At 39.3% G+C, this 16,255-nt stretch overlaps 2 protein-coding genes across 2 annotated transcripts; both read left to right on the top strand.

Moving 5' to 3' along the window:
* Positions 1-837: 837 nt before the first annotated feature.
* On the top strand, positions 838-7,143 carry LOC149143427 (putative disease resistance protein At5g04720). The gene is made up of 4 exons (XM_089451813.1): positions 838-1,036; positions 1,138-1,550; positions 6,672-6,799; positions 7,008-7,143. Exons 1-4 carry the CDS (start codon positions 838-840, stop codon positions 7,141-7,143), a joined length of 876 nt encoding a protein of 291 aa, XP_089307939.1.
* Positions 7,144-13,077: 5,934 nt separating this feature from the next.
* Positions 13,078-13,753, top strand: LOC149143426 (putative disease resistance protein At4g33300). The gene is made up of 2 exons (XM_089451812.1): positions 13,078-13,233; positions 13,428-13,753. Exons 1-2 carry the CDS (start codon positions 13,092-13,094, stop codon positions 13,751-13,753), a joined length of 468 nt encoding a protein of 155 aa, XP_089307938.1. The 5' UTR covers positions 13,078-13,091.
* Positions 13,754-16,255: the final 2,502 nt, after the last annotated feature.

Genomic DNA, 16,255 nt, shown 5'->3' with positions numbered 1-16,255 from the left:
TATAGAAAGGGAAATCGGGGCTTAGCAATGAAGAAAGTGTGGAGAAATTGTTGAGTGCGGGGTATGAAATTTCATATCCCCCTTCATTCAAAAAAATTAGTGGATTTAAGGCCCAAGTTTTCCTATAAAAATAGCCACAACCCTATATTTCAATCAAATATAGCTACCTTCGTCTTATCCCTTTCCTTCCCAGGAAAATAGTGGATTTAAAAGCCAAGTTTCCCAGTTTTAAAACAACTAGTGAGGCATTTGAGAGGGAGTTGGGACTTTCATTCTAAACAATTTTTAGTCAGGCATCCCTTTCTCGAATTATGTCTATCGTAGTTGAAGCTGTTACAAGCATCCTTGTGGAGGAAGCATTGAAGGGCCTGGTTAAAGCTTTTCAAATCACTACTTCCAGCAAAACATGGGGTGAAAGAACTGAAGGCAAATCTGTTGTTGCTGAAGCCTAGTGTTGATCAAAGTTGCACGAACTTTTCAGACTCAGATTCTGAAACAAGGAAGGCGTTCAAACATTTTCAATTCGTCCTGCAAGATGGCCTTAATTGCGTGGAAAAATCAGAGAGATTGTGGAGGATTGATATCCGCAGGTACGTATATGGAAGAAAAATCCCAAAGTTTCAAAAGTCAGTACACGATTTACTTGTTATTCTTGGGCCGTCCTCCCTCCACCTTGAATTGTAGAGATTAACCACAGCTGCCACAGATCTTGATCAACGAGTTGAACATATCGAACGTTTATTAGAAGATGTGGTTCGCAAAACAACCAATGAGCAGACATCTAATCCTTCCATGATCAATATCATAGATTGGGTTATTGATATCTCCAACGAAGAGATGCATGAATCTCACCACTCCATCGACTGCACTTACCAAGCCCCGGTTATGCCAAAATGTGTGGGTTTGGATGAACCTATCAATTTTGTTAGGCAGTTTCTGTTACTGAGTGGTGTTAATCACGTTGACGTAAGAGGGATGGGTGGGATCGGCAAAACCACCCTTGCATCAGCCCTCTGTAATGATCCCCAAATCCAAGGTAACAACATTTCCACACTTTCTAAAATTGTTCTTCAAACATCCATTTTCTGTTGTCACTTGACTATAGATTGTGATGTTCATTTGCTTTTTTATTTTCAGGTTTATTCCAAAATAATATAGTGTTCATTACTGTTTCAGAGTCTCCAAATATGATGGAGCTTTTGAACATTATGTGGGATAATATAACCAAATCAACGAGGCCCAATTTCCAGAGCATAGAGGACACACGCAACCAACTGCAGAAATTTCTTAGTGTAAAAGCACCTTGTCCAACTTTGGTCGTCTTGAATGATGTTTGGTCAAAATTGGATCTGGAAAACCTGTGGTTTAAAGCACAAGGATACAAGACAATGATAACAACCAGATACAATTTCGGCATTCTACCTACAGATGGTATTTGTGTATATAACATTAATAAGTTGAGTGACACTGATGCCCTGGAACTCTTCTGCTTCTCGGCCTTTGGTTGCGCTTTCATTCCACCAAGTCATGATGAAGAGCTTGTTAAACAGGTACGAATCATACTTTGTTGAAGATAATGGAAAATATCCTAGAATATGTAGAGTTGGTTAACGTAACTTCAGGATAGGAATTAGTTTCTATTTCTTAAGATGTTGTTCTAACTTCCCTAAAACCATGTTTTCAATTTAATGTGTAATGTGCATGAACAATGTAGAGCATTTTACAGAGCCAAACTCTCCTGGTTCAGACTCTCTTTTGTAGAGCTGACCAGTGGGTTTCATTTTAATACAAACATTGCCATTTTTATCATGGTATCAGAGTGTCAGGGCTGAGGAACCGGTATGCTAGCTGGTGGGTGGTTTTTTGAACCGAGATCATCGAAGTTGTGAGGAGGATAACTGCGACGAATCTGAAATCGTCACTAGTTATGAGTGTACTTCTGCGACGAGTGCATTGTAGCTCCTTCACACATATTTTTAACTTTTCTGTCGCAGTAAATTCGTGTACAACTGCAACAACGTCGCAGAAAAGACAGGCATATATGCGACGATTGTGTAAATCAGAGAAGTTGTGTGGGGAAGCCAAGAAAAAGGTTGTAGTTGACAACAGAAGGTTGTCTGGAGGCTGTGAAGGAAGCGACGGTGATCAGCGGGTGTCCTGCGAGATCAAACAACATTGAATAACAGTGATCTGTCTCTGTTACAGATCTGAGGTAAATTTAACATCTTTTACCTGTCGAATTTTATTTATTTATTTTTTTTTTTTTAAACGCCAAGATGAATAACAATATGTTTGAAGCATGCTTGAATGATCATAACAAGCTCGATGGTTCCAATTATGCAAATTGGAAATTCAAGATGCAGACTCTGCTAGAAGTGCAGAGTGCTTGGTTGATCATGAATGGGAATTAGCCGAGGCCTGCGGTTGGATCAGCATCGATCCCAGATTGGGAGAAGCGAGAAGGTAGAGCAAGGACACTGTTGAAGATGTCAGTGAAAGACTACATCATACCTCACATTAGAGATTGTAAGAAAACTAACGAGATCTGGGGAATTCTGAAGGATTTGCATGAGATCAGGGATTCGAATCGTCTTATGTTCCTCAAGAGTAAGATCCTATCCCTGAAGATGGAGGAGAATGAAACAATTGCTTCATTTGTAGCAAGGATCAAGGATTTGAAGAAAAAATTGTCAGACATTGGTCATACAGTTGACGATATAGATCTTGTAACTATTACAATGAATGGTGTCACTGATGATTACCAAATGTTCATCACTCGCATCAATGTTAGAGAGAAAATCCCAAAATTTGAAGAGCTGACAGGAATATTGACACAAGAAGAAGAAAGAAGACCGTCTCTGAAGCCCCAAAGTGTCGATCTTGCATTGATGGCGAAGAAAAACTTCTTCAAAGGGAAAGGAAGTCCACAAGAGAAAAACAGATTAAATTCACACAAAAGACTGAATTAGACCCAATGTATGCATCCGAATAAGAACTACTTTGAAACTAAATGTTTTTATTGCGAAAAACTGGGTCATATTGCCAAGGAGTGCAGGAAAAAGAAATATCATGAAGAACAACACAAGCAGAAAAGAAATGCAGGTCATCTCGCGAATGGTGATCAGGTGTAGAATTTCAGATTGTTCATGGCAAATCATGATGAAAATGTTGATACAGATATTTGGTATGTAGATTCATGAGCATCAACACACATGACAGGGAATAAGCACTGGCTTGAAGATTTCAAAGAAATCAACAAAGGCGCGCAGATTTACCTAGGTGATGATAGAAGTCATCAAATCAAAAGATGTGGGAAAGTTTATGTCATTCTACCTAATGGTAATATCAAACAAATTTATAATGTTAGATATGTGTCTGGTATAACAAAGAACTTGATTTCTGTATCCATGATTACAGATCAAGAACTGAAAGTTGAATTCTTTAAATTTAATTGTTACATTAAAGATCTGCTAGATGGCATGAAGACAATTGCTACAAGAATCCGAACAGGAGGTCTGTACAAGTTGGATGTGAGACCTACACCAATTCGAGCATTGACAGCAGCGAGCCTGACTACAGAAGAGCTTTGGCATCAGAGATTTGGACACATCAACTACAATGATTTTCTGTTACTACGAAAGAAGGAAATGGTAAGAGATCTTCCTATGCTAAAGCAAGTACATAATGATTGTGATCCCTGCACATTAGGAAAAATGCATAGAGAAGAATTCCCTGTTTGTGTAGAAAAAAAGCAGAGGGATATACTTGAATTAGTGCACACAAATCTATGTGGACCCATGCAGACAAAATCATTAGGAGGTGCACTGTATTTCCTATTGTTTATTGATAACTGTATAAAGTTTTCTTGGGTATATTTCTTAAGTAAAAAGAGCCATACATTTGAATACTTTAAGCAGTTTAAAAATATGATTGAAAGACAAACAGGGAAACAAATAAAAATTCTCCGCTCTAATCAAGGGGGAGAATACATGAAGGATGAGCTTATGAGATATTGTGAAGATCATGGAATTTTGCAGTAGTTTACAGTACCCCATACTCCACAACAGAATGGAGTAACAGAAAGAAAGAATAGAACACTGGTGGAATGTGCTAGAAGTATGCTTAAAGGTAAGAATCTTTTGAATGGTTTTGGGCTGAAGCAATGAATACTGCAGTTTATTTGAAAAATAGGAGTCCTAGAAAAATTCTTGAGTCTAAAACTCCTTTTGAAGCATTATATGGATATAAGCCTGCAGTAAAACACTTAGAATATTTGGATCTAAAGCATTTGTCCACATTCCAAAGGAAGATAGAAGAAAATTAGACTCAAAAGCTATCAGATGTACTTTTGTAGGGTATTGTTCGTCATATAAAGCATACAGATTATTTAATCTCTCTACTCATAAGATTTTTGTTTGTAGAGATGTTAAATTCCATGAGCAGGATAATGAAGAACCTGATGAGCACTATGAGAAATGGGACATTCCATACTTTGTGGAAGAAGAAGCAGAGAACAATCAGGGTCAGCAACAGACAAAGGCAGAGGATGAACAATAGCAGCAACAACAACAGTAACACTAGCAACAGGAAGAAATAAAGGATAATCAAATAAGGTTTGAAACCACCACCCCACCACTCAGGAGATCAGGTAGGAAAGCTCAAATGCCTGCAAGATATAGGGAAAATGCTTTTATAACTACTATGATGAATGTGGTTGAACCATCTAGTTATAAAGAATCAAATGAATGTAGTGAATGGAAAACAACCATGGAATAGGAATATGATTCAATAATCAGAAATAACACGGGGGAATTGGTTGAACTTCCTAGAGGAAAATAGACCATAGGTTGTAAATGGTTATATAAACTGAAGATTAATGCAGATGGGACTATAGAAAAACTAAAAGCTAGGTTGGTAGCAAAGGGGTACTCACAAACATAAGGGATAGACTATGAAGAAACCTTCACCCCTGTAGATAAATTGAACACTATCGGAATGTTAATCGCTTTAGCTACTAAGAAACATTGGATGATGCACCAACTAGATGTAAAATCTACATTTTTGAATGGAGAACTAAAAGAAGAGGTTTATCTAGAGCAACTGGAAGGGTTTGTCTAGAAAGGAAAAGAACATTTAGTCTGTAGATTGAAGAAAGCACTTTATGGACTAAAACAAGCTCCCAGGTCGTGGTATAAAAAGATTGATTCATTTTTTCTACAAGCTGACTATAATAGGAGTAAGAATGACCCTAATATTTACACCATGAAAGATAAACAAGGGTGCATAGTGTTGATTTCATTATATGTAGATGATTTGATAATTACAAGTAATGCTACATATCTAATTGATGAAATCAAGCAACAAATGTCATAGGTATTTGAAATGAAGCACCTGGGTGAACTCAGATACTGTTTAGGTCTTGAGATCTTGAGAGATTCAGGTCAAACATTTTTGTCCCAAGCAAAGTATGTCAAAGGCTTGTTAGAAAAGTTTAGGATGGATCAGTGTAAGCCTGCAGTGGTACCATTGCAATAGAATATCAAATTGCAGTGTGAGGATAGCTCAAAAGTGGCGGATACAACACTTTACAGACAACTCATTGGGAGTCTAATCTACCTAACCACCACCAGACCTGATTTGGCTTATGCAGTGAGTGTGCTAAGTCAATTTATGTTTAAGCCACTTGAAAGCCATTGAATGCAGCGAAAAGTGTTTTGAGGTATCGACAAGGTACTGTAGATTATGGTATTATTTACATTGACTCCTCTTATATTAGATTGGCAGGATTTGCAGATTCAGATTGGGCTGGAAATGTAGATGATCGCATATCTATAACAGGTTATGCATCCAGCCTTAGATCCAGGGTGATCACATGGAGCAGCCAGAAGTAGAATATAATCTCCTTGTCCTCAGCGGACGCAGAGTATCAAGCCATGTGTGCAGCAAAGTGTGAGGCAGTTTGGTTGCGGGGACTTCTTCAGGATGTTGGGGAAGAACAGAGAAATGCAACAACAATTAGATGCAACAATCAGAGTTCAATCAAACTTGCCAATAATCTAGGGTTTCACAAAAACACTAAACATATTAATACACAATTCCACTTTGTCACGGAGAAAGTGCAATCTAAAGAAATCCATTTGGAATATTGTAATACATGTGCTAATGTTGTAGAGATTTTCACTAAGCCTCGTGGAAAAGTTAAGTTTCAAATGTTTAGGGAAATGTTAGGCATATTTGTGAACCCATTCTTTATTAAGGGGGAGTGTTGAAGATAATGGAGAATATCCTAGAATAAGGAGAATTGGTTCATCTAACCTCAGAATAGGAATTAGTTTCTATTTCTTAGGATGTTGTTTTAACTTCCCTAAAACCATGTTTTCTATTTAATGTGTAATGTGCATGAACAATGTAGAGCGTTATGCAGAGCCAGAGTCTCCTAGTTCAAACTCTCTTTCGTATCGCTGACCAGTGGGGTTTATTTTAATACAAATATTGCCATTTTTATCATATTTACCCTTCGTCATCTCACAAATGTTAAAATACTAATTTTGCTATCGATATCCAAATTAGTAACTTAAAAACCATTATGCGTTATAGAATTCCAGCCAAAGTTAGAAGTCATTGATTTATAAAGAAAGGGGTAAATAATTTAACTAGTTCTACATTTGTAGGTTGCAGCAGAGTGTGATGGTTTACCACTTGCCCTCAACATTATTGGAAGCTGTTTGTGCGGTGCGTTACTGCCGCAAGATTGGAAAAGTGCTAAAGTTAAGCTTTCAAGAGCAGAACTGTTGAAATCGTAATTTCAACAGCGGGCTGAGCTGACCCGTGGAGCAGTCGTACCAACACCCAAACCGCGCACCAAAACCACAAACCAGCTTGAGATTTCTCGGACCGCCTTCCTGCAGAGAGTGGTTTCCGTATTTTTGAACCCGATGGAATATGGGGCAGACGCGTGGCTCTCCCCATACGTAAGCAAACGTAATTTCTCGGGTGCTACTGTTCAGCATAATGAGGCCTCCTGATATTTATCACCGCCGTTCGATTGCCCTCATCAATCTCCGCCGTCGATCGCCTGAAGCTGCATACGGGCTCGCATCAAATCAAGGATTTCGTGGAGTAAAGTTGAAGTTTTGTGGTTGACCGCCGTGGAGGAAACGACATGGTTTTAATGCTTCTACATAGAATTAGGTAGCGGCTTTTAATGTGGTAATGGGCATACGTCCCATATGTTATTTTTTATATATGTTTTTACGTAGAATTTGGTGAGGCCATTTGATATGGTTATGGGCCACATTTTTTTTATATGTTTTTATATATGGCTATGTAAGCCCGTGTGTGGCAATGGTTATGTAGTTTTTCTTTTGTTGTGTATTGTGACTGCGGCAGCGCACAATGGTGTGAGTTAGTTTTTTTTGTTTTGTTTGTTTTAAACGCAAAGCAGTGCGAGAGCTCATGGATTTGTAATGAACGCACAGCAGTGCGAGATATCATTGGAATGAATAGAACGCACCGCAGTGAGAAAAGATTTTGAAAATAGGGATGTATTGTATTGCTTGCTCATCGCAAAAGCAAGAGATAGCATGAGATTGGTTTTGTAATACCCACAGCAGTGGAAGACCAGAAGTGAGAGAGAGACAGAGTCTCTCCAGTGAATACCTCTCTGCGTAGAGGATGAAAGTTGTAACAGTTTTTGTTTTTAAGCAATAGAAATTTTTTTATGTTGTGTAATGGACTGTTATGAGTCATTTTGTTTTTAATAGCTTCGTTGTGCAAAGGTCCTGGAACAAAGGAAACAGAACATTGGCTCTGTGGTATTTATTTGTTTGGTTTTGGTATTTTCCCATTCAAAAATACCCAACTGTGGTATCAGAGCTAGTCCAGGCTCTTTGAAGGCTCAAAGACGCTAAAGGAAGGTGTTGCTGCAGCAGTCAAACTTCTCCAGCAGAGTGAAGTTTCAGCCAAAGGGATTCAGGTATTTCTCAAGTTTTTGAGTTATTATTGAAGAAACAGTCAGTGATTTAAAAAAAATAGTCAAGTATTTAAAGCCTAGATAAGAATGGCAAGGTCAAAGAAGAAAGCCTCCAAGCCTGCTAAAAATGTGTCTCCCTCCTCTACTAAACTAGAAGGCAATCTATTTGAAAGCATTGTATTTGAGGTTCCAAGGTTCGATGGGAACCTTGATATATGGGAAATAAAAATGAGGGCTTTCTTACAGTTTCAAGGGAGTGAAATCTGGGAGTCAGTGATTGATGATAGCAAGATGGATAAAGAATCCATGGAGTATGATGCACAAGCAGCAAAGACTATCTTGAATGGACTGCCTGATTCTGTGAAAAAGAATCTAGGAAAATGTTCATCAGCAAAGGATATATGGGACAGACTGCATGACCTTCATGCAAAGGGAGCACTGACCATGACAATGAGTCAAGAAGAAAATTCTGAACCCATCATAGAAGCTGAGGATGAGAAGCTTGACCTCATCAAGCTTCAGGTAAAAGAAAGGGATGAAGAGCTTACCAAGCTGAAGAAGGAGCTTGACCAATGCAAGAAGAAACATCATGAAGAAGTCATATCCATGACAAATCAGCTGAATGAAGCAAAGAAGCAGGAAGACGCCTTGACAAGTCAACTTGAACAAAGGCACAAGAGAGTGAACAAGCTTGTGGAAGAGATTGGACAGTACAAGGTAGAGGTCTCCTCCCTTAAGTCTGAACTACAAGAAGCCAGGAAGCAGGCACAAGAAGCTGAGAAGAAAATGGAGAGCAGTCAAGCAGAAATCTCCAAAATGAAGACAGACTTTATCTCCTTCAAAACAGTAGCAGCTGAAGCTACTTGTACCAAGGAAGAAACTGAGGAACAACTTACAAAGAAAAATAATGAATTTGAAAAGTTAGAAGAATAGATTGTCCTCCTCAGGAAGAAGGTTGAAGGGATGAACAAGATCATGAAGAGCTCTCAAGCCTTGGATGACATGCTAAGCTATCACAGATCTCCATCTGATAAATCAGGACTTGGGTATGTAGGTGAACCCTCAAACAAGGATGAAGATGCTTTAAGCAAAGGAGATGTGAATAAGCCAGAAAGAGATGGTGATGCTCCTAGTTCCAGCAAAGTCAAGGAGAAAAATGAAGGCTGCAATAGAAGAAATCTTGCTCCAAGAAGAAAACCAGCTCCAAGAGGAAATGTAGCTGATGTCAAAGAAGTAAGAGGCAATGGTTATCATCAAAGGATTTCAAGGAAGCAAGGCTTCAGAAGTACATCAAGGAAAAATCCATCTCCCAGGTACCAAAGTTCATTTTATGGTTATTGTTATGCTTGCTCAAACTTTGGTCATATGGCAAAAGACTGTAGAGCATTTCATGGAGATAGATGTTGTGGTCCCCGACAATCTCGAAGAAATAATTTCACAAGAAGAAATCATGAATTCTTATTCATGAATAAAGTTGAATGCTTCAAGTGTCATAACATTGGGCATATGGCACGAGATTGTAACATGACATGGGCTCTTACACAAGCTAGACCCATGCAAAAGAAGAAAGTTACACAAGTATGGAGAAGGAAGGGAAGGCAATCTGAAAACCCCTTGAACTCCCCAGTGGATCTAAATTTGTTTTGAGAAGAGTCTGTTAAAAGAAGACAAGCACACATTAAAGGGGAGCTTGTAATTTTTGTTGTTGAACTGTCTTAACAGTCACTCTTTGATGAAGACCTTTTATAAGGGAAAAATATGAAGTTAAATCTGCCATAAAAGCAGAGAAGAAAAAGGGGACAGCGCTCAAATGTAAAGTGCAGCAGCGCAATAAGAAGTGTGCAAAGCATGGAGACCCTCACAGCAGTGGGAAGATAGAACATAAAACAACAGTTTGGAAATTTTTTTTTGGAGCACATGCATTGAAATGCATAAGCAATGGAAGGTAGTTTCCTTCTATGTAATGTGAGAGAACACACTCACAGCAGAGTGAGTATAATACACAGCAAATGGAAATGTTTTGTATTGGGAATGAAAATGCAAAGCAATGAGAAGAAAATGAGAAGAAGGCAAAACGCAGCAGAGCATAAATGCCCAGTGGCTGAGAATGCAATGAAATTTTTCACACAGTAGTGAAAAATGTAATATTTTTTTTTTATACAATGCAACATGCACAGAAATGCCTAAAGAAAAACAGGGATAGCAGATTTTTAATGCATAATGGTGAATGATAATGTGTGGCAGCAGAAAAATGAAAGGAACTGCACAGCAGTGCATTGTGTAAAAAAAATGAATGAAGACTAAGATTGTGTGAAGCAAGGGTGTAAAAATAAAAGGCAGCAGCCCGTGTTAATTTTTTTGTTGTGTGGAGAATGCAGCGCAAAACAGCGTGAGGATGATTTCTCTCTATGTGAAAGTAATGGAGAGTAAGGAGTTAGTGTATGGGCACACAGCAGTATGATGAAACAAAAGGCAGCCACAGTGCAAATTGCAGAGGCAACGCAGCAGCAAATAAAACCCAGGGGAGACAGAGTCTATGGTTATGGGTATGGACAGCAGTGAATATGAAAAATGCAGCAGCAAGAAGTTATGGACAGCAGCATGATGGCAAGAAGGAGAAGCACAAAGCAATGCAAATAAGAAAATGCAGCAGCATGAAGTTATTTGTTAAAGAAATGAAAGCAGTGAATGTAAGAAATGTTTACACACAGCAGTGTAAATTTGTAAGGTGGGACAGAGTAATTGTTCCAGAAAAGACAGAGTATTCTGTCTTTGAAGAATGCACAGCAATGCAGAGTTTGCAAAGAAATGTAAGTGAAGTGCAGCAACACAACAGCAAGTGTAGACACAGCAGTGTGGGGTAGACGCAGCAAAGAAGATGACACAACAGTGCAGCAGAGAATATGCAGCAGCATAAAAGAACAGTGCAATGATTATTTGTTTTTGAAACTGCATGTAAAGTAGTGTCTGTTTGTAATCCCTCTGTTAATGAGGAAGGTGCTTTTCAGCACAGTCATTTGGTGAAACCCTCTATTAAAGAGGAAGGTGCTTTTCAGCACAGTGTCATGGTAAATCCTTCTATCAAGAGGAAGATGCTTTTTAGCATACACATGGTAAATCCCTCTATCAAGAGGATGATGCTTTTCAGCATAGTCACAGGTGAATCCCTCTGTCAAGAGGAAGGTGCTCTTCAGCACATTGTTATGGTGAATCCCTCTGTCATGAGGAAGGTGCTCTTAAGCACAGTTTCAGGTTAATCCCTCTATTAAGAGGAAGACAACTTTGTTGTGTGTGGAACTGCATCAGAAGCAGTTGGTGAATCCCTCTATGCGAGGAAGATTGGTGAATCCCTCTATGTGAGGAAGATGTATTTGTAACAGCAGTTGGTGAATCCCTCTACGAGAGGAAGTGTCTGGGTATGACCGAATGCCCAGCAGTTGAAATTAAAGGGGAGTGTTGAAATCGTAATTTCAACAGCGGGCTGAGTTGACCCGTGGAGCAGCCGTACCAACGCCCAAACCGCGCAGCAAAACCACAAACCAGCTTGAGATTTCTCGGACCGCCTTCCTGCAGAGAGTGGTTTCCGTATTTTTGAACCCGATGGAATATGGGGCAGACGCGTGGCTCTCCCCATACGTAAGCAAACGTAATTTCTCGGGTGCTAATGTTCAGCATAATGAGGCCTCCCGATATTTATCACCGCCGTCCGATTGCCCTCATCAATCTCCGTCGTCGATCGCCTGAAGCTGCATACGGGCTCGCATCAAATCAAGGATTGCGTGGAGTAAAGTTCAATGTGGTTGACCGCCGTGGAGGAAACGACATGGTTTTAATGCTTCTACGTAGAATTAGGTAGCGGCTTTTAGTGTGGTAATGGGCATACGTCCCATATGTTATTTTTTATATATGTTTTTACGTAGAATTTGGTGAGGCCATTTGATATGGTTATGGGCCACATTTTTTTTATATGTTTTTATATATGGCTATGTAAGCCCGTGTGTGGCAATGGTTATGTAGTTTTTCTTTTGTTGTGTATTGTGACTGCGGCAGCGCACAGTGGTGTGGGTTAGTTTTTTTTGTTTTGTTTGTTTTAAACGCACAGCAGTGCGAGAGCTCATGGATTTGTAATGAACGCACAACAGTGCGAGATATCATTGGAATGAATAGAACGCACTGCAGTGCGAAAAGAATTTGAAAATAGGGATGTATTGTATTGCTTGCTCATCGCAAAAGCAAGAGATAGCATGAGATTGGTTTTGTAATACCCACAGCAATGGAAGACCAGAAGTGAGAGAGAGACAGAGTCTCTCCAGTGAATCCCTCTCTGCGTAGAGGATGAAAGTTGTAACAATTTTTTGTTTTTAAGCAATAGAAAATGTTTTATGCTGTGTAATGGACTGTTATGAGTCATTTTGTTTTTAATAGCTTCGCTGTGCAAAGGTCCTGGAACAAAGGAAACAGAGCATTGGCTCTGTGGTATTTACTTGTTTGGTTTTTGTATTTTCCCATTCAAAAATACCCAACAAGAACATATTGATGAATTTCACAGAGATGCCGTCCTTAATCGCTTGAAAAGAAGTATAGATTTCCTTGATGATCAGTTAAAGGAGTGCTTTTTGGACTTGGGGGCATTTCCCAAAGGAAGAAAGTTCAGCGTAGATTCATTATTGGAAATTTGGGTATATGTCCGCGGGATAGATTGGGACATTGTGTTTGCGGTATTGTTAGAACTTGCAAGGCGAAATCTCCTAGTTCTCACACGCGATTCAGGGTACGAACTTGTTTAGATTTACAACCTTGTATAAATTTGTTTTAATCTTCTTCATATTTGGATCTCAACATAAAGTCTTATGATAGTGTCATCCATTTAAAGCTTGAGTTTCCTTACACGATTTCGAAAAGAATTAGAAACCAGGAGGCGAAGATATATCAAGGGGCATTTGAGTTCACCATTATTGTTTGTCTAATACAACCATCTTTCGATGTTTTAGGAATCCAGCCATCTTATATAACTGTTCCCCAGCGCTCTCTGTTTCTCCACATGACGTAGCCCAATGCGTAAGGAGTCCAGCCATTTCATATGGCTGTTCCTCGGAGCATTTTTTCTCAACATGATATAATGCGGGATATAGTGTGGAATCTAACATGCCAGGATAGTAAGAGGATTTTCATACGCGGCAACGAGGCCAGACATACCAAAGAATATCCAAATACTCGTAAAGATGAGTCATCAGGGTTTCAGTTTCTTTCAATTCAGACAGGTCAGGCCGTTCCTGAAAATTTCTTTCTCGCTTTGCCCCTCTGAACAACAAATAGCTATTAGTTTAATTTTCTAGCTTTACAAATTTAATGATTAATTATTAGTTTAACTTTCTAGTTTTCAGAACTTATTAACGTGTTTGATAAGCATTTTTTAAATCATTAATCACGAAGTTTGCATTTCTGGGACTTGTAGGTGAAATGGAAAACAGAGATTTTAATAAAATTGATTTTGATGAGGTCGAAGCTTTGGCTTTGTTCTTTACAGCAAGTGAATCCTCAGTTCCAAAGTTTATATGTAGCATGCGAAATCTGAAAGTTGTTATGATACACAATTACAGTTCAAAGTGTGCCTTACTTCACGGGCTGAAAGACTTTCTTTCATTTACTCAGAATAAGTCTCTGCTACTTGAAAGGTTGATCGTGCCTTCACTTTATGAGTACTGTACGGTCTGGGAGAGTTTGGAAAAGTTTTGTGTCTGCCTGTGTGAGGACTTATCTCTTAAAGTTTCCAAGAATTGAAGAAATTAATGTTGATCACCGTAGTGATTTGGAGGAATTGCCAGGGAAAATATGCAATTTAACAGACATTAAAAAGTTTTCCGTCACGAATTGCCATCTTATCCAAAAGTTACCTGATGACTTGGGGAAATTGAGATCATTGAAGCTATTAAGGTTGTCTGCATGTCTGAGCTTTTCAAAGCTTCCAACTTCCATTTGCGACCTTGGTGAACTAAAATTTCTCGATATTTCACAGTGCAGGCATTTGAAGTACCTTCCCAGCGAATTTTATCAACTATCAAATCTAGAGACGCTGGACATGAGGGGTTGTGAAAACCTAAATAAGCTACCTGAAGGAGTAACCAAACTTGGATCTTTAAAGCATATAATCTGTGATGAGAACACTAAATGACAGTGGCTGTCTATCAAAGCCTCTGCCATGCCTAAACTCACAGTTGTCGTTGTTGAAGAACGCTTTAATTTGGACTGGCTTTACAATTAACAAAGTTCATGAGACATCTTCTTGCCTTCTGCAACACCTATAGTCTGTTAGCCTCAACAAAGTTCATGAGACATCATCTTGCCTTCTGCAACACCTTTAGTCTTTTAGCCTCAACAAAGTTCATGAGACATCTTCTTGCCTTCTGCAACACCTTTAGTCTGTTAGCCTCTGTTCCTGAATTGTGTAATTTGAAATGAATGATGGTTACTTCTAACAATGGGATATTTTACAGTACCATGTTTCCAGAATTTAGGATCATCTATGGGTTGGAGTGGTTTATATGATTGTTAAACAGAAGTCGATGAGGTAAAGTTCATGTGATAACCTTACTATGTCCCATATTTCTCGAATAAGTTGTGATAAATATATTATCAGAGAAAATATTCAACCAAAGAGCTCATCGATTTCATTACATACACTGAAATTTATACATAAAGTTAGTCGTAGAAATTACAGTGAGTTTTCTGACTATTAATTGGATGTTCACATAGACTTGATGTCCTTGTCTACATCAGCTTGGTGTCTTCATATATCGGCAGACTTGTAGACACTCGCTCAACTGCTGCTCCAGTTGCACTTCCGTTAATGTCCTTTGATCCTTCTCCCTTGGATGCCATTGATCCTGAACTGCTAAGAGGTGGACAAACACCTGCTAGATCTGTAGAGAAAGCGACATGCATGGCAAGAAATCTATCAGCTAAAATCAAAGCAAACTTGAGGAACGACATGCAACATACCTGGGGATTGACAAACAAGGATTGCCCAATTTTCCCTAGGATACTGGCTGCTATAACTGCGCAAAAGGAATTTTGGGCTATCTGGGAGGCTGGCTGGCTGCTGGAATTGTGTAATACACTATCCAGGCTGGCTTGCTAGCTGTTGGAACTGTGCAATATGCAATTTTAGCTGGCAATGGTTGCAGGCCCAATGACTGCATTGCACAATTTTCTGGGCCAGCAATCATTGTCCCTCAGAATGCGTAATGCAATACTGGAGGACAGTCACTAAGTAGAAATGCACATTTCCTAAGAGGAAGACAGAGCCTTCCTTCTAAGGATTGTACCATTCTATCTTGGCGAGGCAGAGTCTGGGCCAATGCTGCCAAGACCCGCCGACGGGAAACTGAAATCAAATGTGAATGTGAATGCATGGCGATACTGAGTGTAAGCAGGAGTGAATGATCGTGCATGAAAACATTGAATGAAATATTGAGAAAATGAAAAAACATGCATGTGGTGAAGTGAGTCGCCGAGTCAGTGACTGTTCGTGCAAAATAATTTCATGCACGCGACAATAGTAATATGTTAACGAAAATTGAAACGGTGCTAGTACAATCTAGTATGCATGTAAACGACATTAAGCATTCACAGAAATCAAGCAAACACCATTCACACAAGCCAAAACAAAAAATACGACAGAAATGCTGCAAAAGACAAGTTAAGAGGACTTACCCGTGAATAGCCGAGCTGGATGTGTCAAAGTCTCTTGGATGTGTTGTGGGATGTTAGAGCTCCAAGATCAATGTGAATAAGTGAGCTCTTAAACATCGAATAAATAAGTTTGAGGCTCATGACGCGCATGCCACAAATCTAGGAAAAAGTGATACTTGGAGGAAAGATTCTAAAATGATCTTTGCATGTAACCTCCAGCTGCTAAAAATAGCTCCCTAAAATCTAGGGATTCCTTTTTCATGTTGCCTTTTCTATTCCGGGAAAATGTAGCCCATGCATGCAAGTCAAGCTTTCTTGGTCCCAGGTGGAACCGGTCAACTCAATGGCACATGTAGTAGCCTACTCAGCTAAGGCGAAAATTTGCACATATATGGGAGGGAGCTAGGCTGATTGCCCAGAAGGATTGTGCAATTTTTGGGCTGAGCAACTGACTGTTGCCTAGAATTGTGCAATTCCTAGGCTGAGCAGCCATGCTAGGACGAATTGCGCAATTTTCTCAGTGAAGGGTGGCAGGTAGATTTGTGAAATTCTAGAGCCCAGCAGGCTGCCAGACAGAATTGCACAATTTTT

The sequence above is a fragment of the Pinus tabuliformis genome, chromosome X (assembly GCF_031772625.1).
Source record: "Pinus tabuliformis cultivar Carrire ecotype Pingquan chromosome X, CPIR1, whole genome shotgun sequence".
Lineage (NCBI taxonomy): Eukaryota > Viridiplantae > Streptophyta > Pinopsida > Pinales > Pinaceae > Pinus > Pinus tabuliformis.
Note: the sequence above shows the minus strand (reverse complement) of the source record. Positions and strands in the feature narration are given on the sequence as shown.

Excerpts from the sequence above, each read along its gene's own strand:
- LOC149143427 (XM_089451813.1), top strand. The coding sequence starts at position 838 with ATGCATGAATCTCACCACTCCATCGACTGCACTTACCAAGCCCCGGTT. Across the intron at positions 1,037-1,137 it reads TAATGATCCCCAAATCCAAG|GTTTATTCCAAAATAATATA; the intron begins GTAACAACATTT and ends TTTTATTTTCAG. Across the intron at positions 1,551-6,671 it reads ATGAAGAGCTTGTTAAACAG|GTTGCAGCAGAGTGTGATGG; the intron begins GTACGAATCATA and ends CTACATTTGTAG.
- LOC149143426 (XM_089451812.1), top strand. The coding sequence starts at position 13,092 with ATGCGGGATATAGTGTGGAATCTAACATGCCAGGATAGTAAGAGGATT. Across the intron at positions 13,234-13,427 it reads GTTTCTTTCAATTCAGACAG|GTGAAATGGAAAACAGAGAT; the intron begins GTCAGGCCGTTC and ends TGGGACTTGTAG.